Source organism: Perognathus longimembris, chromosome 13 (genome assembly GCF_023159225.1).
Source record: "Perognathus longimembris pacificus isolate PPM17 chromosome 13, ASM2315922v1, whole genome shotgun sequence".
Taxonomy (NCBI): domain Eukaryota; kingdom Metazoa; phylum Chordata; class Mammalia; order Rodentia; family Heteromyidae; genus Perognathus; species Perognathus longimembris.
In genome coordinates this window covers 11,138,577-11,166,571 of record NC_063173.1, presented here as the reverse complement: position 1 = coordinate 11,166,571, position 27,995 = coordinate 11,138,577, and the positions used below count along the sequence as shown (strand labels likewise).

Sequence of the window (27,995 nt, the reverse complement as noted above, 5' to 3'; positions counted from 1 at the left end):
AAGAGGGCGGAAAGAGGCGGGCTGGTGGAGGCGGGGTCAAGATGGCGGCGCCCTTGAGGATTCAGAGCGACTGGGCCCAGGTCCTCAGGTGAATCCAGGCCCACAGGGAGTCGGCGGGTAGCAGATGTAGCGTTTGCATCAGAGGTGGCCATGCCTGGTACAGGATAACTGTAGTGTTACCCTATCAATAGGAGCTAGAGTTCAAAGCAGAGAAAAATAAGTCTTAAACTCACTTGACCATCATTTTTCAAATTTAGTGGAATATGTGCTCACTGTGATCTTGCGTCAGTACTAAAGTCAGTGAGCTGGAGGAAGGTAAACTGGGAGTCACAAAGACTCGTGTCCTTGTTGTCATTTACAAGATGTTGGTCTTCAGAGTTGCAGTACCACTTTCCATATGTGATGGAGTCTTTGTGTTACTAAGACCCCAGCGCATACTGGACTGGACTGTCAAAAGAAGGTAGCATCGGAGGCTGGGAATGTGGCTTCGTGGTAGAGTGCTTTCCTAGCTAGCATGCATGAAGCCCTGGGTTCGATTCCTCAGCACCACATAAACAGAAAAAGCCGGAAGTGGCGCTGTGGCTCAAGAAGAAGACAGGGACAGTACTCAGGCCCTGAGTCCAAGCCTCAGGACTGGCAAACAAAAACAAAAAAACAAACAAAAACATGGTAGCATCTACCATGTCCAGGCCCCTTGTGTTCAGTGGAGTTTTCTTTTTTGTGTCTGTCATGGGGCCTGAACTCAGGGCCTGGGTACTGTCTCTGAGCTTTTCACTCAAGCGCTTTACCAGTTTGAGCATGGCCCCACTTCCGGTTTTCTGGTGGTTAATTGGAAATAGGAGTCTCCCGGACTTTCCTGCCTGGGCTAGCTTTAAACCACGACCCCTGAGTAGCTAGGATTATAGGCATGAAGCACTGTGCCTGGCTCATACTCTTAATTTTAAGTGATGGTTACTGGGCTTCAAGAAAACTATGTGTTAGGACAACACAGCAAAACATTGATAGATTTAACATATGTATATATATATATATATGGCTCCCTTTTTTTTTTTTTTGTTCAAAGCTAGTACTCTACCACTTGAGCACAGCACCATTTCTGCCTTTTTCTATGATCAATTGCAGGTAAGAATGTCACAGATTTTACTGTCTGGGCTAGCAACTGTGATCCTCAGATCTCAGCCTCCTAAGTAGTTGGGGTCACAGGCGTCCACCAGTGCCTGGCTTAACATATATTTATTGATCATATACTGTGCCAATTCTGTAGGCATCAGGATGAATGTAGCAGTGCCATAAGTGACTATTATTACTAATAAAAGTTTTTTCAAATTGAATCATGGTGAAAATAAATGAAAGCTAGCCTCCTGTAGGTTCTATCACCTTCAGGCACGCACTCACCCTCTCCATTAATTTTTTTTTAAAGGAGCTGGTAACTTTTCTTTGGCCTCAAACTTGTGCTTCTGTTGCCTCTGCCTTCTAAGTAACTGGAATTATTGATATTTGCTGCCACTATGACTAGCTAGCTTAGGCCCTTCCATCATGCCCTAAAACTCAGCATAATGATATCAAGACTTAGAAGATTGAGGAGGTGCATTCTAAAATGTACAAAGGTGTGTTAGAACACATACCTTATTGAGTATCAGTCCCAAATGCTCCAATTTCATATCTACATGACTTTGGGCAAGTGACTTCTCTCTGAACTTTAGGTTTTTTTATATTTAGCATTAGAATAAATGTATTTAGTTGGTATGAGGATTAATTATGCTATAGACCAAGTGCCTACCTAGCTCAGCATCTGCTTTACACTAATCCCAATATATATCTTGATATAATGTTTATTTCAAAATGAACTCCTTATTGGCCCTAGTATCCACTAATAGGTATCTACTAATACTTAATCCACAGATAATTCAACAAATAACATATGACTATCTTAGAATAATCTATGCCTAGGGGAGGTTGAAGTACATCATTTATGACCAAAGTGTAGATTCTACAACGTGCCAGTCCTTGTACCAGTGGTATCCTGTTGACTTTGTGTGAGCCTATTTGGACTTTTGTCTCTCTTCACAGGAAAGATGAAGGGGAGGCCTGGGTGAGTTGTCACCCCCAAGGTAATGTCCAATCTTTATGGTCTCTTTTCAAAGAAGGTATACTAACCCTAGAATTACAGCTTGTTACTTTTTGCTTACAAAGTGCTCATGGTCTACAAACAGGCTTAACTAGACTGTGCTCTATTGACATTACTCCCATTCCACTCCAGAGAGCCTGCAGGCTGGTTTCTGTTGGGTAGCCAAAGACAGTTTATGGAGACATTAAGATAGTGATGCAGGGCTGGGAATATGGCCTAGTGGTAAAGTGCTCACCTCATATACATGAAGCCCTGGGTTTGATTCCTCAGTACCACATATATAGAAAAAATCCGGAAGTGGCGCTGTGGCTCAAGTGGTAGAGTGCTAGCCTTGAGCAAAAGGAGCTTAGGGATAGTGCTCAGGCCCAGAGGTCAAGGCCTAGGACTGGCAAACAAATAAAAAGGATCTGCTAATGCAGAATTGAGGCATTACTGTGTGTGTGTGTGTGTGTGTGTGTGTGTGTGTGTGTGTGTGTGTGTGTGTGTCCAGCCTGGTCCTGGGGTTTGAACTCAGGGCCTGGGCACTGTCCCTGAGCTTTTGTGCTCAAGGCTAGAACTCTACCACTTGAACTATAGCTCAACTTTCGGCTTTTTGATGGTTAATTGGAGATGAGTCTCACAGACTTACCTACTTGGGTTGGCTTCAAATCTGATCCTGGCTGGGAATGCGGCTTAGTGATAGAGTGCTTGCCTAGCATGCATGAAGCCTTAGGTTCAATTCCTCAGTACCACATAAACAGAAAAAACTGGAAGTGGCGCTGTGGCTCAAGGGGTAGAGCACTAGCCTTGAGCACAGAGAGGCTCAGGGATGGTACCCAGGCCCTGAATTCAAGCCCCAGGACCAGCAAAACAAAAACAAACCCACCTTGATCCTTAGATCTCAGCTTCCTGAGTATCTAAAATTATAAGCATGAGTCACTGGCACCTGGTTCCATTATTGATTTTCACATCTAATTATATAAAGAACAATGAGTCTAAGTAAAAATTGTTTGAACATGACCTTATTTTCCTCCTAATCATGTACTGTCTTTCAAAATCTTGCTCAAGTCTCTCTACAAAGCCCTTCCCTCCATCTCTTGTGTGAAATCCATGATGGTTTCTACTTCACTATTACTTCTAGAACTTCAGATCACGGTGCAACTATTTTACTGAATTACTTGTAGCTAGTTTCTGAATTCAGGGATTTCATGTTCTAGCTAGGAAGACAGACACACAGACTGTGAGTATATGAAATCCAGGAGATTAGAAAAAGTCTGCAATCTCATTGTGCCATCTGCATATGTATATGTATAGGATATTATTTTATTTTGCTCACTTGACTGAAAAATCAGTCTCCTACTTAAGCAAACCTTTAAAAAATTTTCAGATTACTGACGCTTAATTCTTTGCTGTGTAACACACATACATAGAGACTTACACATACACACACAGACATGTTAATCTTTCATCCTAGAAGAATTCCGTTTTATAGCCAGTAAACAAATTGAGATAACTCTAGTAGCTTTATACAAATAGATTTTCTCTTTCTGCAAATATAGCACTAATTCTTTGATTCAAATTAGGTATGCTCTTCCTACTTCTCTTAACTTCGAACACAAGAATCTACTTTTCTTTCATATTGTCTATGTACTGTCTATGTAGATGCCTGAATTGCATTTTCAAGGAGAATAATATTAAGTTCTTATTTTTGACATGTGTCTTTTGTGTTGTATAGGGAAGCCATCTTTGTATGGCAGCTTAACTTGTCAAGGAATTAGCCTAGATGGCATCCCAGAGGTTACAGCTTCAGAAGGCTTTATTGTGAATGAAATAAACAAGGTAGGTTTTTATGTCTTGTTGATAGCACAGTAGTCAAAACTATGATTCTACTCATATATCTATTTTTGATATTTATATTATTATCATGTATCCTTGTAGACTTCCATTTTCTTTGTATATAATAAGTTTTTGTTCCTTCTTAGTGTCAAGAGTTTTCTTTTTCTCTGTAGTTACACTTAACTTTTTTTTTTTGCCAGTCCTGGGGCTTGGACTCAGGGCCTGAGCACTGTCCCTGGCTTCTTTTTGCTCAAGGCTAGCACTCTACCACTTGAGCCACAGCTCCACTTCTGGCCATTGTCTGTATATGTGGTACTGGGGAATCGAACCCAGGGCTTTGCGTATACAAGGCAAGCACTCTTGCCACTAGGCCATATTCCCAGCCCTTACCGGTTTTTTTGTTTTTTTTGTTGTTTTTTTTTTTGCCAGTCCAGGGGCTTGGACTCTGGACCTGAGCACTGTCCCTGGCTTCATTTTGCTGAAGGCTAGCACTCTACCACTTGAGCCACAGCGCCACTTCCATCTTTTTCTGTTTATGTGGTGCTGAGGAATAGAACCCAGTGCTTCATGTATGCTAGGCAAGCACTCTACCAGTAGGCCACATTCCCAGCCCCTCTTTTTACTTTTATAATATGGTTTCCAGAAACATTTTAAATTATGGATGCACTATTAGAGCCTATTTAAAGTAAATTATTAACAAAATTTGATTCCATTTAAAAGTAAATGTAAGCTAAGTGTGGTGTCCTCAGCACCATGTAAACAGAAAAAGTCAGAAGTGGTGCTGTGGGTCAAGTGGTAGAGTGGTAGCCTTGAGCAAAAGAAACTCAAGGACTGTGCCCTGGTCCTGAGTTCAAGCCCCAGGACTGGCAAAAAAAAAAAAGTAGATGAAATTAATTTTAATATTTAATCTGATATACATAAAATATTATTTCAGCCTATAATTAATATATAAGCTTATCAAGGAGATATTTTACATTCCACTCTCTCTCTCTCTCTCTCTCTCTCTCTCTCTCTCTCTCTCTCTCTCTTTCTCTCTCGGTTCTGGAGCTTGAACTCAGAACCTGGATGCTATCTCTATGATTTCTTGCTCAAGGTTATCACCCTACCACTTGAGCCACAGCTTCACTTCCAGCTTTTTGGTCATTAATTGGAGATGAGAGTCTCACAGACTTTCCTGCCTGGTCTGGCTTTGAACCACTGTCCTCAGATATCAACTTCCTGAGGAGCTAGGATTACAGATGTGACCACTGACACCCAGCTTCACTCCATTTTAAAAGTTAAAATCCTATGTATATCTTATAAGATGCCTCAACTCATACTCTTCATTTTTTTATTGGAAATATCTGGTCTCTACTTTTCTTAACTTCTTTTTTTGTTTGTTTTGTTTTGTTTTTTGCCAGTCCCGGGGCTTGAATTCAGGGCCTGAGCACTGTCCCTGGCTTCTTTTTGCTCAAGGCTAGCTACCACTTGAGCCACAACGCCACTTCCGGCTTTCTCTATATATGTGGTGCTGAGGAATCAAACCCAGGGCTTCATGTATACGAGGCGAGCACTTTACCACTAGACCACATTCCCAGCCCTGCCCCTGATTTTTGTATTCAAGGCTAGCACTCTACCACTTTGAGCCACAGAGCTACTTCCAGTTTTTTAATGGTTAATTGGAAATAAGAGTTTCATAGACTACCTGCCTGACTTGGCATGAAACTGCAATCCTCAGATCCCAGCCTCTTGAGTAGCTAGGATTACAGGCATGAGCCACTGGTACCCAGCCTATGTATAGTTTGTATTTACAATTCGAATTTATTTTATTGGAAACACCTGATCTATATTTCTTCCTTTATACTCAGGGACAGATACATTCTTTATCTCTTCAAGCATCATTGCTAATTTCTGCTGTGAACCTGCTAGATGGGTTCAGACAGTAAGTGGTAATGGCTGAACATTTTTTTCCTAACTGGCATGAGTCATTTTGCTGTTTGGTGTTGCTGCATTGTTCTGTTCAACAGATCTCTCATGCTTAAATGCTTAACACTGGAGGATTAAAAAAAATTAGGGCTGGGAATATGGCTTATCAGTAGAGTGCTTGCCTAACATGCATGAAGCCCTGGGTTCAATTCCTTAGTACCACAGAAACAGAAAAGGCCAGAAGTGGCGCTGTGGCTCAAGTGGTAGAGTGCTAGCCGTGAGCAAAAAGAAGCCAGGGACAGTGCGCAGGCCCTGAGTCCCAAGCCTCAGGACTGGTAAAAACAAAACAAAACAACAACAAAAAAATTAGTTTGAAGCTGGGCGCTAGTGGCTCATGCTTATAATCCTAGCTACTCAGGAGATTGTGGTTTGAAGCCAGCCTGGACAAGAAAGTCTGTGAGACTCTTAACCCTCCAGTTAACCACCAAAAACCTGGAAGTGGAGCTGTGGTTCAAGTGGTAGAGCAGTAGCCTTGAGTAAAAAAGCTCAAGAATAGTGCCCAGGCCCTGAGTTCAAGCCCTAGGGCTGGAGTGTGTGCATGCACCCCCCCCCCCACACACTTTGAATTTTGTGTCAGTGTGACTTACTCACAGTTTCTTCCCTCTGTAGCTTTTCTTTAAAATATTTCATTACAAGCATGTTTTTCTACTGCTGACATTAGGAGGTAGTTCAACATTTACCTTCCTTTGTAGTCTCTTTATGGATTAAAGGTTGATATGCAGGATTTATAAACAGTTAAAAAAGCACTGATGGTTGAAATTTTTCACACAATTAAGCCCTAAGGAAATGAAATTGTCTGAGAATAAACCAGTTCGTGTAAAGGCCCAAACACCAGCCATTGGAGCTCCTTGCATCCTTGATGGTGTAACTATTCAGCCAAGAGAATTTAGCTGACACTTTAGTTTCTGGTTCAGGAGGCAGTTCCAAATCCAGGTCAGTTACCTTGCAGCCATATGGGCTTTGTCACAAGGTTAGAAGAAAAAAGTCATTTAATGGAAGGTCTGCAGGCAGTCAGGCATGGATGGGCTGGCTAAGAAAGTACTGCTTATATAGATATCCAATTTGCCTTTTAAAAGAAGTAGATGACCTGTAATAACAGCATATTGATTCTCAGTGATGACAAAATTAGGATTTTGAAACTTTTTTCTAATGAAGTATACAAACCTGTGTCTGTTGGATTGAAAGAGGCTCAGAAAATCTTGATAATGGACAACACCCTTCCTCCCTCTCTCCCTTTTTCCCTCCCTCCCTTCTTTCCTTACTTCCTTTCTTCCTTTCCTTTAGGCCTTGAAATCAGTGCCTTATATTTGCTGGGCTGGTGTTCTACTTCTTGAGCTATGCCTCCAGTGTTGCTTTTTAAATTTTTTAATTGCTCTCATAAAGGTGATATACAGAAGGATTATAGTTACATAAGTCAGATAAAAGTACATTTCTTTTTGGACAATGTCACCCTTTTGCTTGCTCTCTTCCAGTGTTTTCCTCCCATCCCCACCCACAAGTTATATAGTTCATTTTCAACATCGTATCTAGTGAATACCATTGCTGCGTTTGTTCACCCCAGTGTAACTTTTTGCTGGTTATTTTGAAGATGGCATCTCTCAGACTTTCTGCCCAAGATGGTCTCAAACTGTCATCCTTCAGATTTCAGCCTCCTGATTAGTTAGGATTACAGGTATGAGCCATCAGTACCCAGCTTAAGGACATTTTCATTGTCCTACAGAAACTTTGAAATGCTGTTGCAGAAGAGATAACATGTTAGGAGCCTTTGAGTGAGTGTATCTTCTTGGAAACTCATAAGAGATACACTGCTAGCTGGCATTCTGGTTTGGTTTTTTATTGTTTGTTTGTTTGTTTGTTTTTTGGCCAGTCCTGGGGCTTGGACTCAGGACCTGAGCACTGTCCCTGGCTTCTTTTTGCTCAAGGCTAGCACTCTGCCGCTTGAGCCACAGCGCCACTTCTGGCCGTTTTCTGTATATGTGGTACTGGGGAATTGAACCCAGGACTTCATGTATACAAGGCAAGCACTCTTGCCACTAGGCCATATTCCCAGCCCCCTGGCATTCTGTTTGTCAGAACATTTTGTTGGTGTTGGTATTGGTGTTAGAGTAAGGGATATTACATTGCAGGAATTCATAAGGAAAGGCTTTACCAAGGTGTGTGTGTGTGTGTGTGTGTGTGTGTGTGTGTTGTGTGTTGTGTTGTGTGTTGTGTGTGTGAACTCAAAGTCCCACATTGTTGCTTAGCTTTTTCACTCAGGGTTGATGTTCTCCTATTGAGCTACATCTTCATTTCTGCCTTTTTACTAGTTAATTGGAGATGAGAGTCTCTCAGATTTGTCTGCTCAGGCTAGCTTTGAACCACAATCCTCAGATCTCAGCCTCTTGAGTAGCTAGGATGGATATACTTTCCTACTGTGCCATCCGTGTTCATCTTGCTGCTCTAGCTGAAATACATGAGATGATGACTGGACATCCTAACAGCTATGCGATGATGGCCAGTTTAAGTTCTAGATGAGTCTGGGCACTGCAGTCTTGACCAGGCCCCACACATTGTATGGTTGTGCCATAATTTCCCAGTTTTCTGTGATAACTGAAAATATCCATAGTCTAACAATCTTGAACATTCCCATAGGCAGTGATTTACTTTTAGACTCATCTTTTAGACAATAGACCTGGTGGCTGGTGCTGAGTTTCCTTATTGCTTTGTGCATTATCCTGCTGATCCTGTTCCTTGCTCTGCTGCTAAACAGAATATTGCTGCTTAATCTTCTAAAAGTTCATGCACTGATGCTTTTCAGTTGTGTCCTATTGTTGATCTGTATTTTATGATATAGTTCACATCAACATAAAAAGATACTGGCATCTCAGCAATAGCAAATTGCACTGTAGTTCTCTGCAGAAAATCGACTTCGGGGGGCTGGGAATATCACCTAGTAGCAAGAGTGCTCGCCTCATATACATGAAACCCTAGGTTCGATTCCTCAGCACCACATATACAGAAAAGGCCAGAAGTGGCACTGTGGCTCAAGTTGGCAGAGTGTTAGCCTTGAGCAAAAAGAAGCCAGGGACAGTGCTCAGGCCCTGAATCTAAGCCCCAGGACTGGCAAGAAAAAAGAAAAGAAAAGAAAATCGACTTCGGAACCAAGGGGAAGCAGTAGTTTTGTGATCCAGGGAAAGAAGAATTAGAGTGGGTACACTTAGGAGCTAAGACTTTTCCTGTGGTCCTAGTGTTTTCTTTAAGAGGCTTCAGTTACATCGATGTGGCTTCACTGATGAATTTCATTTGTTTTTCCTCTGTCTAGAAAAGCATTCATATTTCATGTCCAAAGGAGAGTGCATCTTCTAAGTTTTTGGCACCGTATACTACTTTTTCCAGAATTCACACAAAGAGTGTAAGTATTTGGGTTTTCCCATTTTTTTTCTTATTTATTGTCAAAATGATGTACAGAGAGGTTACAGTTTCTTACGTTAGGCCTTGTGTACATTTCTTGTACTGTTTGTTACCTCCTCCCTCATTTCCCCCTCTCCTTTTCCCTCTCCCCCCCATGAGAGTGTAAGTATTTGATCAATAAAATTTTATGGCATGTTATTTTTCACTTTACCTGTTTGTCTTGTGCTGTGAACATATTTATAATGAATTAATGTATCCTTTGCAATGTAAAATGATAGAACGAATGATGTGTTTGGCAAAGCTGATTCTTGAGTCTACTCTCAAAGTGTGTATAAATCCATACTAGTCATCTTAGAGACTACATGAAATGTCCTTATGTATGTTTTAACTCAGCCACATAATAGCCATGGGATAATCTTGTAATAACTGATGCTTACATAATATGCTACTACTGTTTATATTTTATTGCCTGCCTACTAGACAGGAACATCTCAGAATTCTAGTGTACCATTTTGAAGAATATTTTCATCAGTTTTTATTATAATGCCCTTGAGCTTTTTTGAGGCAGAAGTGAGAAAGTAGTGGATAAGCTGTAATTGGTAAATTATAGAAAAGCATCTGTATCTTACTGTGTGGTACACTTGTTTAAAAGCTAGTTTTTATCCTTATTGCAAGACTAATATATATTTAGTGAGAAAGTATAAAAGAAAGAAAAAATCACTCAGGTCCCCATAATCTAAAGATAACTTTGTTTGGATAGCCTTTATTAATAATAGTGATAAGTAACATGTACTGATTGTCTGCTATGATCCAGCTCTATGCTGAACTCTACATATCACTATTTTACTTAATTCTCTCAGTCTTCCTTATTGAAAATAGGTAAAACTGTTTTACTCCTATATATATATAATGTATATATATAATGTATATATACATATATGTACATATATATATACATACATACACACACAGACACATACACATTCCCAGCCCTACTCCAATAGGTTTTTGGCTTTTTGTGGTTTTTTTGGCCAGCCCTGGAGCTTGTCTCGGGGCCTGAGCACTGTTCCTGGCTTCTTTTTGCTCAAGGCTAGCACTCTGCCACTTGAGCCATAGCACCACTTCTGGCCGTTTTCTATATATGTGGTGCTGGGGAATTGAACCTAGGGCTTCATGTATAGGAGGCAAACACTCTTGCCACTAGGCCATATTCCCAGTCCCCTCCAATAGGTTTTTACAATACATACTCTTTTATAACTTACTCTTTTTTTCCTCTTTCTGGCTACTATTCTTATTTAACTTTCAAAAATTAGTATATGTTACTGTTTTTTGTTTTGTTTTGTTTTCAAATTTTAATGGATACATTATGATATATTCACATATACAATAATGTACTTTGATAATATTTACCCCATCACCTCTCCTTTCCACCTCCCACACTTTTTTTGGTTTCCTTCCTCCAACAATCCCTCTTTTTTATAACTTGCTTTTTATTACTTATGTTATATACATTTTACCAGTCCTGGGGATTAAATCCAGAACTTTGTATATGCTAGGCAAGCATTCTGCTATTATTGAACTATATTATTATAGTGAATAGCCAATAACTATATAGTCAATAACTATACTATTGAACTATATTATTCTATTATTGAACTATATTCTCAGCCTTTTTAACTTTCATTTTGAGACAAAAGAAAGCTTGAGCCTCAAACTTTCAGTCCTCCTCCTTCTGGCTTCCAAATGCTAGAACTAGAGGCATATATGCCTGGCTTAATATGTACGTTATTCTATGTCATCCCTCTAGGTTTTTTGTTTTTTTTGAGGGGAGCGGTTGTTTATTTGTTTTTGCCTGTTCTGGGGCTTGAACTCAGGGCCTGGCACTGTCCCTAAGCCTCTCTGTGCTCAAGGCTAGCACTCTACCACTTGAGCCACAGCACCACTTCTGACTTTTTCTGTTTATGTGGTACTGGGGAATCAAACCCAAGGCTTCATGCATGCTAGGCAAGCACTCTACCACTGGGCCACATTCCCTGCCCTCTAGTTTGGCTTTTTTTGTGTGTGGGGGGGGGAGGGTTGGTTGTGGGGCTTCAACTGAGGGCCTGAGTGCTGTCCCTGAGCTTTTTACTCAAGGCTAGCGCTCTACCACTTTGAGTCACAGCTCCCCTTCTAGTTTTCTGATGGTTAATTGGAGATAAGAGTCACAGACTTTTCTGCCTGGGCTGGCTTTGAAACGTGATCCTCAGATCTCAGCCTCCTTCCAAGTCTTGCATTATTCAGCATACAGGTGTTCCTAATCTTCATTTTTTGCTTTTGTGAATATAGACTATATTTCTCTGTACACACCTATAGAGAGAGAGACAGAAGTGTCTTTGTTCTAACTTGAATACTTAAAAACTTAGTGTAAATGGATTCCTGAAAAATAGAAAGCTATCTTAAAAACAAATTGGCCAAAGGTAGAAGCTCTGGAAATAATATGGGACATATTGAAGTAGGAGATTACAAGAATATCTTTTTGTTTGGAAAAGTGAAAGGTGTTGGCTCTGGCTGTGTTGGGAGGTTGTGATGAAAACTTAGTTGTTGTATCATACACAGGTCATTTGTGTTGGGAAGCATAGGCTAGGGGAAGAAGTTTGCAACATTATTTCAAGGGAATAAGAGCATTTTATTCACTACAATATTGTTTTGTCTTTTGTACAGATAACATGCCTGGACATTTCCAGCGGAGGAGGCCTTGGTGTGTCTTCTAGTTCTGATGGGAGCATGAAGATCTGGCAGGCTTCAAATGGAGAACTCAGAGTAAAGGACTTGGTTGCACTTTTAGAAGCTGATTCAGGAAGGGTGGTCTGAAAACCTTTGGAGTAGGTAGTGGAAGAAGAGTGGTCCATAGTAAACATATAGAACCACTGCACTTTGATCTCCATTCTCCCACTTGGTCATCACAGAATGACATTCTCATGCTTAGTGACTTGCCAGTCAGAGTTGGGCTACAGCCATTGAGCCAAGCCAGTGATTGTCTTCAGTGGGTGTTTCTTCCATGATCACTTGCTAACACAGAGTAGCTGCTAGCTTATTAGACTGAATATGTAGCTAAATCTGCAGCCTACACAGAGGGTTTTGTGAATAGTGAGTAAGAGTCTCCAAGCTTTCTACGCTTCTGATCCTTAGAACTAGACCTAAGGGTGGCTTTGGAAATCAGTGCTATACATCTTACTTCAGTCCCAGGAGAGGAAGTCAATCGTCCTTAGAACACTAGTTGGTAGACAAATGAAGTAAAGTGGTCCTTTGACCAACCTTTTCTAAAATCCGGCATGTGGGTATAGCATGTAGGTATTTCATAAAAAGGATCAAAGAGAAAGGAGGTGAGAGAACATTAGGGATGAACAAGGAAACTAGCATGGAATTTTCTTTTGTTTTTCCAGAGAGTATTGGAAGGACATGTGTTTGATGTGAATTGTTGCAGGTTTTTCCCATCAGGCCTCGTGGTTCTGAGTGGGGGAATGGATGCTCAGCTGAAGATCTGGTCAGCTGAAGATGCTAGCTGTGTGGTGACCTTCAAAGGTCACAAAGGAGGTATGAACACTCTTCTGTAATGATTCCCATAGACAAGTGACCAAAAGGTAGAAACAGAAGCTAGTTATCTCAAATACACAAGTAACTTGTGTATTAGATGAGCTGATATTTTCCAAGGACTAGAAATTCCTTTGCTAGTCAGTCTTGTTACTGCTATCTGGAACTTGTCTTACACAGATATTTTCAGCAATTAACAAGGAAAAAAAATCCAGATTGTCTACATGTGTTCTGAGAGAAAAAAAAGAAAAGGTGAGAAGAGGGAGCCCATATTTTCTTTTCTTTTTCTTTTTTCTTTCTTTTTTTTTTTTTTGCCAGTCCTGGGGCTTGAACTCAGGTCCTGAGCACTGTCACTGAGCTTCTTTTGCTCAAGGTTAGCACCCTACCACGTGAGCCACAGTACCAGTTCTGGCTTTTTCTGTTTATATGGTACTGAAGAATCGAACCCAGGGTTTCATGCATGCAGGGTAAGCACTCTACCACTAAGCCATATTCTCAGCCATATTTTCTTTTCTTTTGGCCAGTCCTGGGACTCAGGGCCTGAGTGCTGTCCCTGGCTTCTTTTTGCTCAAGGCTAGCATGCTACCTCTTGAACCACAGTGCCACTTCTGGATTTTTCTGTTTATGTGGTGCTGAGGAATCAAACCCAGGGCTTCATGCATGCAAGGCAAGCACTCTACTGCTAAGCCATATTCCATCCCATATTTTCTTATTATGAGTCTTTTGATGACTGTACAAACCAGTGGTGAATGGCTAGATTACCAGGCATCAGAAATAGAAAGCTTGTATGTCTATGTAATCTTGGACAAAGAAAATAGTCTTTGTTTCTGTACCTTGGTTTTTGATACCTGAAAACATTCTAAAGACATTGTTATTATTAAAAACAATCAAGTTGAGTGCATAAAATGGCATGAGGAGAGAAAATAAGTGAACATATTTAAATGTTAATAATGATAGGTAATAAAAAAAATTGACTTTTTGGTTTAAAAAAATAGAAAGCTTGGTATCGACTGTTGATTGCCATGAGTTTAAAATACAGTTTATATTTTTTTAATGTTAGATTTTTAGAGACAGACTGAGAATATATGACTACTTGGTGTGTGTGTGTGTGTGTGTGTGTGTGTGTGTGTGTAAAATTTAAGGATTCTTCTATTTCCAGGAAATGTGAATAATGCCCTAATGTCCCTATCTTGAATCCTTCCATGGGAACCATAATAACATAATTTTCTGTACCACTCTAATCCTGATTATTGTTTTGTTTTGTTTTTTTTTTTTGCCTGTCCTGGCGCTTGGACTCAGGGCCTGAGCACTGTCCCTGGCTTCTTTTTGCTCAAGGCTAGCACTCTACCACTTGAGCCACAGCGCCTCTTCTGGCCTTTTCTATATATGTGGTGCTGAGGAATTGAACCCAGGGCTTCATGTATATGAGGCAAGCACTCTTGCCACTAGGCTATATTCCCAGCCCCTAATCCTGATTATTGTGATCCTGATTTTTGCTCTGTCTTGGAGAAGAATGGGCTGTACTAACCCTGAGGCTACTTACTGAAACAACTGGATAGAAAGATTCAGTACCTAAGAGGCATCAGCCTACATCTGACTTCATGTCACATTTCTCCTGTGTGGTGTCATTTTTGCTCAAACATTAAAAAAAACAAACAAACTTTTTCCCAGCCTCTTGAGTAGCTAGGGTTACAGTACCACTCATTTGGGAATAAATTATGTCTTGTCCTCTACTTACTGTATTTATACCTGCTTTTGCATTGTAAACCTGACTACATGAAAAATTTATATGCAAAGCTCAGGTTTTCAGTTTTAATATTTCATTTTAATGGTGGGCCAGATTACATAAGCTAATAAACATACACATTAACCTTTCAGGAAATAAATGATTTGCTTCTGTGACTGGAAGTAAATACATACACTGAGAGGGAATAGAAACAACATTTTTTTTTTTTTTTTGGCCAGTCCTGGGCCTTGGACTCAGGGCCTGAGCACTGTCCCTGGCTTCTTCCCGCTCAAGGCTAGCACTCTGCCACTTGAGCCACAGCGCCGCTTCTGGCCGTTTTCTATATATGTGGTGCTGGGGAATCGAACCTAGGGCCTCGTGTATCCGAGGCAGGCACTCTTGCCACTAGGCTATATCCACAGCCCAGAAACAACATTTGGAACTTTTCTCCCATGATTGAAGAACTGATAGGTCTAAGGGGTCAGAGTCACCCTTAGAATTGGGGAGTTGAGGAACCACAGAGATCCAGATGTTCTGAATTCACCCCAGATTGAGTGGAACAGGTATGACTTCATGATGACCTTAACAAGGTATTCATTCAATTTCTGCATACCTTTGGGTCACTACCGCTGCTGAGTGTGGCCCCCATGAGAATGCTCAGTCTCCTAACACTGTTCAAATCTCCCCAAGAATACATAAGTGATCCTCAGCTTAGAGTGAATAACAGAAAGTTTGTTAATTTGATTTAAAGTTTTATTCATATCTTTGTTCCATTCGCTTTGTTTTGTTTTTTTTGTGAGAAAGTTCTGGGGCTAGGGAGGGATTTCTGCAGTCTAATTACCTTGTTTTTCTTCTTCTTTTTTTCCCCTTTAGAAAAAGTTTTTTATTTAGATTGAATAAAAATGACACCACGTAGGAGAAATGACATGAGGTCAGGTGCAGGCTGATGTCTATTAGGTGCTGAACCTTTATATCCAGTGAGTTCAGTCAGTAGCCTCAGGGCTAGGATGGCCAATCGCCACAAGACAGAGCAAAAACCAGGATCAATTTCTGAGCAGCATGAGTCACTGTGATGACTTCCAAGTGATTTCCAAGTTGCTTTATGAGGCTCTTTTAAAAAAAATAATCTTTTAAATTTCAAGTATATTCAAGTATTGTATTAGCCAAAGCCATATGAAAATACAGAATAAATAGTTATATATCTTTACATGTATCATCTTCAGTGTTTTTACATGTGGTAACAACATAAGCAAAAGGTAGTGTTGACAGCAGCATGGTCCCTTATTGCCTAGCATATGGACAACTGGACTAACGTCTGGTGCTTAGTATAGAAAACTACCAGACAACAAAGTAGCTCTATGTATACATCATTTGTGAAGAATAATCTTTTGGTTTAGCTTAATCAAGTCTCTGACTTCCTTTTGTCTCTAGTATATGAAAACATGATAATGAGAGAGGCAACATAATAGGTACGGGATCTGAGATCAGAAGACAGGCAAGTCTTATTTAAATCTCAACTCTACCACTTAGTACAACCTTGGAAAATTCTTTAACTTTTCTGAGCTTTAATTTTCTCATTTAAACAAATGGAGAAAGTTGTATTAAATGAAATAGTTCATATGAAAGAGTTAGCATAATCCTTGATATTAACAGTGCATAATAAATGTTATTTTTAGTTATGTCAGATATACAATTAAGCCTGGCACTGGTGGCTCATGCCTATAATCCTAGCTACTCAGAAGACTGAGATCTGGGGATAGTGGTTCCAAGCCAGCCCTGGCAGGGAAGTTCCTAAGACTCTTATCTCCAATTAACCACCAGAAAACTGGAAGTGGTGCTGTGGCTCAAAGTGGTACAACACTAGACTTGAGCGAAAAAGCTCAGGGACAGCACCCAAGCCCTTAATTCAAGCTCCACAACTACCACCAACACCACCACCAACAACAAATATATATATATATATATATATATATATATATGCTTTAATCTCCGCTGAAAAAGTGTGCCTATAATATGCTAATATATGTCAAATAAAAGCAGAAATTATTATTTCTAATAGAATAGACATTTTCCAATATAACCAATATGTACAGAATTGATCTCTAACAGTTTTATGTACATATAAAATGTTGTTTTAGATGAGTTCTTGTTATGTTGTCCTATCTGGCCTCAAACTGTAATATCGTCCTGCTTTCCTACTTGCTGATTATAGTCATGCCATGCTTATATTTTTAAAATATACATATAAAATTAGTCTACTTAACAATATATATACATTATAGCATATATATAAACATTCATATTTTTACATAATGAATAAAGTTCCTGTATGTATTCAGAATCTTTCAAATGGAAAGTAAACTGAAGGTAATTTTGTTTCTACTGTAAAAGCTCTACAATGTAGTTTAGTCAATTTGAAGTTAAAATTTTCAAGCCATTTGCTTAAAATTGGTAGATTAGGGGGTTACATTGTAGTTCTAATTCTTTGTAGTAAACACTACATTTTTCATAATCTGTAAAACATTGATAACAAATTAAATCTTTTTTCATTTGACTAGCTGATTTGAGGTTTTTTTTTTAACTCACCAGGGTGTAGAATAATTTTAAGAAATCAAATTGCATTTCCAGAATTTGCACTATTATTTTCATATTCTTAGATACTTCCTTGGAAATGGGTATGATGCCTTTAAGTAACAGTAGGTACTTCAGGCCTTATTACATACACCCTGGCCCCAGAGATTGAGGTAGCTGTTATATTTCCCCATATACATCCACCTCTGTGTGTGTGTGTGTATCCCTAACAATATGGTAGTAAAACTAGATATTTTAATAGCATAAACTTGTTAAAATATTATAGATGCATATATGTGTGTATATACATACATATGAAACTTGCTGTTTCTTACAGATACAGTAATTATTTTAGCCATAGTTTTATCTAATATTATTATTTCCTAGGCAGGCTAAAATGCTTTTATGTGATTCAGTTGAATCTTTTCTTGAAGGAAAATGCCTTTTTGCATTGGTTTATATGTTGAAAACTTGTCTGTTTAGATGCATGAAGCTTTTTCCAGCTTCCAGTAGGTCTTAGCTGTGGCTTCTCTCACAAAGGCATTCTGGAAGTGGCTACGTCATTGCTTCTTTCTAAGTAATTCCTCAGAGAACTCCATTCTTCTACTCATCCTCTTTTCTTTATTGCCATCTGCGAAGAGACTCATGGCAGATGCCATTATATTGTGACAATTTTATTAGCAAGAAGGTGACAATTTTCCACTCTACTTTTAGAGGATAGGAGATTTTTCTAAATAGCAGCTCTTTGCTGAGTATTACTTGAAAATTGTACACAGTTAATACCGAGTCACAGTTCTCTAGCCACAGCTGTAGCATCCTTGTCTGAGTGTATACATTTCAGAACTGTTTTCATGGAAAGGTAGTATCACTTCCATGGAATTTAGTAACATAGTAACATCTTTTTTTTTTTTTTTTTTTTTTTTTGCCAGCCCTGGGCCTTGGACTCAGGGCCTGAGCACTGTCCCTGGCTTCCTTTTGCTCAAGGCTAGCACTCTGCCACTTGAGCCACAGCACCACTTCTGGCCGTTTTCTGTATATGTGGTGCTGGGGAATCGAACCCAGGGCCTCATGTATACAAGGCAAGCTCTCTTGCCACTAGGCCATATCCCCAGCCCCAGTAACATCTTTTTAAAAAAAATTTTTTTGCTTGTTTTGTTTTTTGCCAGTCCAGGAACTTGAACTCAGGGCCTGAGCACTATCCCTGGCTTCTTTTTGCTCAAGGCTGGCACTCTACCTCTTGAGCCACAGCACCACTTCCAGCTTTTTCTATATATGTGGTGCTGAGGAATTGAACCCAGGGCTTCATGTACATGAAGCAGGCAATCTACCACTAGGCCATATTCGCAGCCCCATAGTGACATCTTAAAATGGGAACTTGTTGATTAAAAGCAGACCAGGGGGCTGGGGATATAGCCTAGTGGCAAGAGTGCCTGCCTCGGATACACGAGGCCCTAGGTTCGATTCCCCAGCACCACATATACAGAAAACGGCCAGAAGCGGCGCTGTGGCTCAAGTGGCAGAGTGCTAGCCTTGAGCGGGAAGAAGCCAGGGACAGTGCTCAGGCCCTGAGTCCAAGGCCCAGGACTGGCCAAAAAAAAAAAAAAAAAAAAAAACAGACCAGATCTTTGACTCTGTGTGTGTGTGTGTGTGTGTGTGTGTATGAGAGAGAGACAAAGAGATAGAGAAAGAGAGACCGAGAGAATCCTGAGGCTTGAACTCAGGACCTTAGCTTTTTAAAATCTTTGAGGCTCATGGTCTACCACTTGAACCACACTTCTACTTCCAGCTTTTTGGTGCTTAATTGGAGATAAGAATCTCACAGACTTTCCTGCCCTGCTGGCTTCAAACTGCAATCCTCAGATCTCAGCCTCCTGAGTAGCTAGGAATACAGGTGTGAGCCACCGATGCCTGGCACTTTTCTTTTTTTTTTTTTTTTGGCCAGTCCTAGGCCGTGAACTCAGGGCCTGAGCACTGTCCCTGGCTTCTTTTTTGCTCAAGGCTAGCACTCTGCCACTTGAGCCACAGTGCCACTTCTGGCCATTTTCTGTATATGTGGTGCTGAGGAATCGAACCCAGGGCCTCACGTATACGAGGCAAGCACTCTTGCCACTAGGCCATATCCCCAGCTCGCACTTTTCTATTTTTATGATGAGAAGACTAACCAGGCTTAGTGATGTCCACCTGTAGCCCCATCACTTGTTAAGCTGAGGCAGAAAGACATCAAATTGGAGGCCAGCCTGGGGTACATAACAGGACCCTGTACAAACAAGGGTGGGGGGAGGCTAACCTTTTAAATCAGGTCTCAATGTAAGCAGCAAGGTTTTTTAAGAGCGATTTGCAAACTGAATTCTTAAGACACTGACTTAATTTTTCTATTAAAAAGGGTTTGGGCCAAGTGCTAGTGGCTCAAGCCTATACTTCTAGCTACTTAGGAGGTAAAGGTTGAGAAGATCGTGGTTCTAGACCACGTCAGCAAAAATTTGTTCATCAAACCTCATCTCAGCAAAAAAAAAACAAAAAAAAAAACAACCACAAAACAAAACAAACAAAAACTGGCCATGATGATACATGCCTGTTATCCCAGCTACAACAGGAAGTATAAATAGGGTCATGGACTAGGAGCATGCCTGGAAAGCAACAACAACAACAAACAAGATTCTGTCTCAAAAAATAACCAGAACAAAAAGAGATGAAGGCCTGGTTTAAATAGAACACCTGCCTAGGAAGAATGAAGCCCCAAGTTCAAACCTTGTTACTGCCAAAGGGGATAAAAAGGGTTTTTAATCCAAAATAAAAAATTGAAAACCACCAGTCTTAAGACACTCCAGTAAGTATTAAGTTCAGGGCTTGTTTTGTGTGTCTCTCAGCTAGTCTTGGTTGGGAATATGGCCTAGTGGCAAGAGTGCTTGCCTCAGCTAGTCTTTGACCCACTGAGAAGAAGGGATTCTATTTGTTTTTCTAGAACTTACATTGAGCATGCCCATATTTCATAAGATTGAGTTGTTTACATAACTTCCTCTTCTTTATCCTTTCTTTGTCTTGCGGACTTTTTTTTTTTGTAGTTGTTTTTAGTCTGAGATGGGGATCTGGTATCTGATGCTTTTGCTCATTGGCTGGTGCTCTTCCACCTGAGCCATGCCTCCAGCCCTGACTTTTTTCTCTTGACAGGCATCTTGGATACAGCCATTGTTGATCGAGGGAGGAACGTGGTGTCTGGGTCTCGAGACGGAACAGCACGACTTTGGGATTGTGGGCGCTCAGCCTGCTTGGGAATCATTGCAGACTGTGGTTCTTCCATTAATGGAGTGGCCGTGGGGGCTGCTGACAACTCCATAAACCTTGGCTCCCCCGAGCAGATGCCCAGTAAGTTATCAGTTCCTTAAGTTTCTCTCTTTTTCCCCCCTTTCTTGCCCTGTAGCTGGTATTTTTCACCATATATTCATATACCTATTCTGTTTCTGTCATTTTGAAGCCCACAAAAGAAGTATATGTGATGATCATTATGTTTAAGTAGACAAAACTAATGTCTAAAAGTCAGGTGCCGGGGCTGGGGATATAGCCTAGTGGCAAGAGTGCCTGCCTCGGATACACGAGGCCCTAGGTTCGATTCCCCAGCACCACAAATACAGAAAACGGCCAGAAGCGGCGCTGTGGCTCAAGTGGCAGAGTGCTAGCCTTGAGCGGGAAGAAGCCAGGGACAGTGCTCAGGCCCTGAGTCCAAGGCCCAGGACTGGCCAAAAAAAAAAAAAAAAAAAAGTCAGGTGCCAGTGGCTCAGGCCTGTAATCCTAGCTACTCAGAAGGCTGAGATCTGAGGATCCAAAGCCAGCTCAGGCAGGAAAGTCCATGAGACTCTTTATTTCCAATTAACCACTAAAAAGCCAGAAGTGGAGCTGTGGCCCAAGTGGCAAAGTTCCAGCCTTGAGCACAAAAGTTCAGGGACAGCACCCATGTCCTGAGTTCAAGTCCTAGAACTGGCACAAAAGAAAGAAAAAAGAAATCTGTTTTGACAACTTTATGTTATTGGATAAGTCTGCCTCAATGAGAAATAAAGCATAACTTCTGAAAAGTTAGTCAGTGAATCATGACCATTGAGTACATACAGTTATCAGTGACTGTGCTGCAGGGTACTGCGGCTTGGCAGCGTGGCTGTCATAAACAAGACTTTTCTGTCCTGCAGGTGATCGGGAAGTTGGAACAGAGTCAAAAATGCTGCTGGTGGCCCGGGAAGATAAGAAGCTTCAGTGCTTGGGACTGCAGAGCAGGCAGCCGGCAAGTGGTTCTTACAAGACCTTTCAAGTCTAAGGACAGTGGTTGTTGGCAAACTGCTTTAGACACATTTATTTCTACTTGCTCCCTGGGTTCAGTTTCTTAAGGAGGCACATGGGTGAGAGGAATTGTGATATAGTAGTGAAGAGCTTCAGATTAGGGGTCACATCTAATCTAGGCTCTGCCACTGAACAGAGGACTTAACCTTTGTTTGTTTGTTTTGCCTGTCCTGGTGTTTGAACTCAGGGCCTGGGCACTGTTCCTGAGCTTCTTTTGCTCAAGGCTAGCACTCTACCACTTTGAGCCACAGCTTCACTTCCAGTTTTTGGGTGGTTAATTGGAGATAAGCATCTCACAGGGATTTTTCTGCCCAGGCTGGCTTCAAATCGTGATCCTCAGCTCTCCGCCTCCTAAGTAGCTAGTATAGGCATGAGCCTCCGGTGCCCAGCTTGTTTCCTTTTTTCTTTATTATTTTAAGGGAAAAGGATCAGCTTCAGCTAACGATAGGGAATAAATTAAAAAATAATAATTTAGGTTTTTAGATACATGGAGAGAATTGTGATTGTTTAAATTGCCACTTTAAGCATGTTTCTTTCCCACAGAGTATACCCCATTTAAAACGTTGCTAGAAGTGACATTTTATAGAACTTAACTGTTGTGTTGGAATTCTAGATATTTCTCAAATGTAGGGTGGTAATGCAAAGGGTATAGGAAAGGCTGCATTTGGTTGCTCATAGCCATAATCCCAGCTACTTAGGAGCAGACATAGGAGGATTGGGGTCCAAGGCTCACCTGGAAAAATTCATGAGACTCTATAAAGAGTAAGTCAAAAGGGCAAGGGATGAGGCTTAAGTGGAAAAAAAATCTGCCTGGCAAGCACGAGTTCAAATGTGAGAACACTGAGGGGTAGTAGAGTGGAGACTGTGAAATAAACAGCTTCAGCCCTCAGTCAACCTTGAGTCCTGGGACAGCTATTGGTGAGAGTTTTGTTTCCTAGTAATGAGTGCTTAAAGTGGGGAGGAAGAAAACCTGTCAAAAAAGAGTATATTAAAAAAAATTCCCCTTTTTGCTGCATGTTTACACCTGGAAACAAATGCATCTTTTTTCTTTTTCTTTTTGCCATTCATGGGGTTTGAACTCAGGGCCTGGGCACTGTCCCTGAGTTTCTTTTTCTCAAGGCTACCACTCTACCATTTGAGCCACAGCGCCACTTCTGGCTTTTTCTGTTCATGTGATACTGAGGAATCAAACCCAGGGCTTCATGCATGCAGGGCAAGCACTCTACCACTAAGCCACATTCCCAGCCCAACAAGTGCATTTTTAAACAGCATTTTTGTCTTCTACTTGTTTCCAGGTGTTCCTCTTTGTTGGCTCGGATGCCTTCAACTGCTGTACTTTTCTTTCTGGTTTCCTGCTGTTGGCCGGGACACAAGATGGAAACATTTACCAGCTGGATGTGAGAAGTCCAAGGTGAGTGACCATTCATTTGCATCCTATGGGTCATCTACGGAGTAGAAGTTTGTATTGCCTTTAATGCTGAGTTAGCCTGGCATATAGATGACCATTGAGTTAAAGATACATTTTTCCATTGATAAGGTTTTCTGATTTGAGTTATCTTTATTATCCTTATTCCTGGAATCATATTAAAAGGTAATTTGATTCCTACTGTCATGGTTGTCCATCTGTAATGATTGCGTTGGGAAAAAAAAACTTAATATTAACTAGTATTTCTTTAAAATGATTTGCTGTTTAAGGAATTCAGTCATTTTCTCTAAACTATTAGTCCTGGGCTGGCCTAAAATTAATTGATTGTTTTTATAGTACTGAGAATTGAACCCAAGACCTTGTACATGCTGGGCAAGCACTCTACCACTTAAGCAATTCACCCAGGGGAATGATCTTTTCTTTTTCTTGAAATATTGAACTCAGGGCCTTGAAATTGCTAGGAATGTGCTCTACTACCAAGTATAGACTCCAGCCTTTTTTGCACTGGTTATTTTGAGCTAGGGGTCTCACTTCCTACCCCCAGCATACACCTGGACCATGATCTGACTACATTCCTCACAAAACAAGAATAATTCCGTCATGTGCCACACTATCCAGCTATTGGTCAAGAAATAGTCCAAGAAATTTTTTTTGCCTAAGTTAGCCTTCAGTCCTCATCTTTCTTATTGCAACTTCCCAGGTACCTAGGATTATAGCTGTGGACCTCCCGGCACCTAGTTGAATGATCATTTCCAATTCAAGTAAGCTGGCCTGTGTCCTACTGGCCTGTGTCCTAGTTTTCTTTTTTGCCAATCCTGGGGCTTGAACTCTGGGCCTGGGTGCTGTCCCTGAGATTTTTTTGCTCAAGACTAATTCTCTACCACTTCAGCCACAGCTCTACTTACAGATTTTTGTGGTTAATTGGAGATAAGAGTTTCATGGAGTTTCCTGCCCTGGCTGTCTTTGAACTGTGATTCTCAGATCGTAGCCTCTTGTGTAGCTAGGATAACAGGCGTGAGCCACCTGTGCCCAGTTCCTATTTAGTTTTGATCATTACTTAGCTGACACAGGCCTTATCGTGATCTTATAGCACAAAGAGAATCACATACCTCTCCCTTGCAAGATTTAACAGTTTCTATGAGTCACTCCCTTTTTGCTTATATTTCCTTCCTTTGTCCTAATAACACTTACTGAATGGCTTCTGTGGACACCACTTTTATCTTTGAAAGCCCTGACAGTTTTAATATTTCAAATTAGTCTTAATTCTGTCTTTAGGTTAATATATTGTTAACAGTCCATGTCATATTCCTCCCAAAACTTGAGGTTTTTGTGGTAACTTAGTTCATGTTCAGAGACACATTTAGATTCACTCCAAGGTGGTTTTTAAATTACTTTGATTCCAGTTAAGGATCTTGCCAGGGACTAAATCAGGTGTAGAGTTTTAATCATTTACTCATTTGTTCTGCTTCCTTTTATGTGGTTAGTACTATAGGCTAACTACATAGTCAAGCATTGCTTTCAATGAAAAAAGTAAAACATCCCCTTTTATTTTGCTAGGGCTCCAGTGCAGATCATTCACAGATCAGGAGCCCCAGTTCTGTCCTTGCTGAGTTTCAGAGATGGATTCATTGCTACCCAAGGTGAGTCCAGGGGCCAACTGAAAACTCCATCTTGTTCACTTAATTACACATAATATTATGGGGTTTTTATTTGTTTTGTCTTGTTTATGGTACTGAGTATTGAACCCAAAACCTTGTTCATTCTGAGCAGGTGCTCTGCCACTGAGCCACATCCCAACCCCCTTTTAAGCTTTTAAATTGTGAGACAGAGTTTCACTTAGTTGCCCAAGAAACGTTACTGCCTTGCTTCAGGCTCTTGAGTAACTGAGATTACAGTCATATCCTACCATGTATGGCTGCTTAACATAGGGATTTTTTTTTCTTTTTCTCTTTTTGTTTGCTGGTACTGGGTCTTAAAGTCTAGGGCCATATTTGTTTAAAGCGGTACACTACCACTTGAATCATGGCTCCAGCCCACCCTTTGCTGGTTAGTTAGAAACAGAGTCTTTTGGACTTTTTTGCATGGGTTGGTTTCAAACATCCATCTTCCAGGTCTCAGCCTCTTGAGTAGCTCTAGCTACTATTACAGGTGTGAGCCACCAATGCCCAGCTTTGCAGCGTCGCATGTCATATATGTGTGTATATATACTATATATATATATATATTTTTCTAGTCCTGGGGCTTGGGACTGAGGGCCTGAGCACTGTTCCTGTCTTATTTCTGCTCAAGTCTAGCACTCTAGCTCTTGAGACACAGCTCCACTTCTGGCTTTGTTTATGCGGTGCTGAGGGATCGAACCCAGGGCTTCATGCATGCTAGCCAAGCACTCTACCAGTAAGCCACATTCCCAGCTTCAAAATATAATAAAATTTTTATTTAAAAGATTGGAAGAGCTGGGAGCCAGTTGCTCAAACCTATAATCTTAGCTACTCAGGAGGCTGAGATGTAAGGATTATGATTCAAAGGTAGCCTGGGCAGGAAACTCCATGAGATTCTTATCTCTAATAAACCACCCTATATCTGGAAGTGGTAGAGCATTAGCCTTGAGCAAAAAAAACCTCAAGGACAGCACTCAGGCCCTGAGTTCAAGCTCCAGAACTGGCACATGCGCGTGTGTGCACACGTGCGCACACACACACACAGTGGTGGTAAATTATGGGTGATTTATTATCTATTTTCCTCATTTTAATGGTTTTTTTCAATGAACATGTGCTACTTTTATACTAAACACAACAGCAAAAATAACTTTATTAGAGTTTTTAGACTATTCCAAGTTTCATTTTTCTATGCACTTCTATGAAAATTTAATTTTAGATACACTTTATTTTTTCCTGTGGTTCTGGTGATTGAACCGTGATCTTGCATGCCAAGCAAATACTCCTCTACTGAGCTACAGCCCCAGCTAAAAATTAAACTAAAACAAAACTAAAAACTAAAAGTTAGCTAGATATGTATTTTCTAGGTATAACTTTCCTCCTTCCTCTAGTGCATTTAGCACCAAGTTTGTAGCTTGAGGAATAATTTGGTTGCAAGTTACAGAAAACATTTATGTAAGCAGTTCCTTATTTTAAAACACTGTCAAGGATGTTTGCAAATAGATCTGTAAGCTTGCAGTTGCCTACTCTGTCTTTGGCAGATACTGCAAATCAAGACAGCCCTTCTTTCCATTGACTTTGCACTTGATCTTCAAATCCTCCTAACTCAGCATGATAAGCTGCCGCTATAGCGTTTCATAGTTGGCCCACAAAGTAAGACTTACTTGTTATTTCACATCTTAGGACTATCTTCTTTAGGTTAGTAACATACATATATAAATAAAAAGATTTAATTTTTAAAAACCTATGTGATGCAGCATCTTTTGTAGTAATCTAAACTGTCTGTCTTTCAGGTGATGGGAGCTGCTTCATTATTCAGCAAGACTTGGATTACGTCATTGAGCTCACTGGGGCTGACTGTGACCCTGTGTACAAGGTACAGTCCTGATAGGACCTCCGGCCTTGGCGACGCTCACTTGGGCTCTAGGCCTTTGAAGGGATTTAACTGGGCTGCCTTATGACATTAGGGATGCTCAAATACTGCTTGCTGTATAATATAAGCAGTTTAATCAAAACTTTATTCATTTTTTACTTATCTTGGAGCTTTTCCCAGGTAAATGCATATAGAAACATTTTTGTTTTTAAAAAAATTCCTACAGTTGCCGGGCGCTGGTGGTTCACGCCTATAATCCTAGCTACTCAGGTGGATGAGATCTGAGGATCTGGTTCAAAGCCAGCCCGGGTAGGAAAGTCTGTAATACTCTTATCTGCAATTAACCACCAGAGAAAGCAGAAGTGGCACTGTGGCTCAAGTGGTAGAGCACTAATCTTGAGCTGAAGAGCTCAGGGACAGCGCCCAGGGCCAAATTTCAGGCCCTATAACCGACCCCCCCCCCAAAAAAAAATCCTACAATATTGTGTCCTTTATTGTGTACTAACTTAGCATTTCAATCTTATTAATAAAAGGAAACCAGGGCTCACAAAGATTGAGGAAATTGTTGCAACATGGCAACAAACCTGAGTTAGATTAATTCCAGAATTCATGCATGCTATTTCTATACTGTTAGTGATCCTTACCGTTCTTTGAGAAACTAATGAAATCCTCCTCAGGGAGAAAAAGGCACATATTCAGAACTTTGTTTCAGGGTTCAGGGGAACCCAAGCCCGTCTGTGGACATTATAGACCCAGCAATTGTGTATATTCCAAGGCAAGCCCTCTTGCCAATAGGCCATATTCCCAGCCCCAATTGTGTATATTCCATGGTTTATTTTCACTTGGTTTCTGAGCTCTTTCCATCTCAGCACACTCACATTACACTAAACCATGTGTACATAGCACTAATAGGCTTGTATACCACTTAGGCCAATTCCTTTCTCTATTCTCTAGGCATGAGTGCACCCTTGACCAGGCCAGAAATGTTGTAAATATGTATTGTAGATATAATCTTCTTTTGCCTTTGGAGTCAATAAATTTCTTAGATTCCCTGGGACTAATGAGGTTGATGACAAGCCTCAGTTTTTTCGAAATGAATGAACTCAGGCTTTTTTTGAGCTGTGCAGTCTTGTGTTTCAGGTTGCCACCTGGGAGAAGCAGATCTACACATGCTGTCGAGATGGTCTTGTGCGACGCTATCAGCTTTCTGACCTCTGACCCTTTGGATAGAGAAGTTCCAGTTGGTGAACAGGATCAACCATAGCAGAAACATCAGTCCTTCCCAAGTTCTGTGGCCCCCTCGTGTCCTCAGCACCCGTAGGAAGTCGCATCACACGGGCTGCCCTAGCATGTGGAACTGAATAAGCTCTGAACCGAGTAAGCAGCTCATGCGTGCTCACTGCTCTGCCCCAGCTTCTTCGGTGTAAACTCACCCACAACAGGGCAAGCAGCTGGAGACTTGCAGTTTGTTCTCAAACCAGTTGTAGTAAATGTTTACAAGGAACAGAGGCCTGATCTCTGGAAGAAATAAAGAATATGTGTTTGTAGAA

General features: G+C 40.7%; 1 protein-coding gene across 1 annotated transcript; it reads left to right on the top strand.

The window, feature by feature from the left end:
* Positions 1-2: 2 nt before the first annotated feature.
* Positions 3-27,995, top strand: Paaf1 (proteasomal ATPase associated factor 1). Its single transcript, XM_048359508.1, has 12 exons — positions 3-88; positions 2,071-2,111; positions 3,843-3,946; positions 9,210-9,299; positions 11,999-12,097; positions 12,721-12,871; positions 20,334-20,528; positions 21,344-21,435; positions 22,787-22,902; positions 24,475-24,557; positions 26,366-26,448; positions 27,586-27,995. Exons 1-12 carry the CDS (start codon positions 42-44, stop codon positions 27,661-27,663), a joined length of 1,179 nt encoding a protein of 392 aa, XP_048215465.1. The 5' UTR covers positions 3-41; the 3' UTR covers positions 27,664-27,995.

Bases quoted from the DNA above. Each gene is read 5' to 3' on its own strand.
- Paaf1 (XM_048359508.1), top strand. From the start codon at position 42: ATGGCGGCGCCCTTGAGGATTCAGAGCGACTGGGCCCAGGTCCTCAG. The intron at 89-2,070 runs GTGAATCCAGGC...CTCTCTTCACAG, and splicing joins GACTGGGCCCAGGTCCTCAG to GAAAGATGAAGGGGAGGCCT. The intron at 21,436-22,786 runs GCAAGTGGTTCT...ACTTGTTTCCAG, and splicing joins GACTGCAGAGCAGGCAGCCG to GTGTTCCTCTTTGTTGGCTC.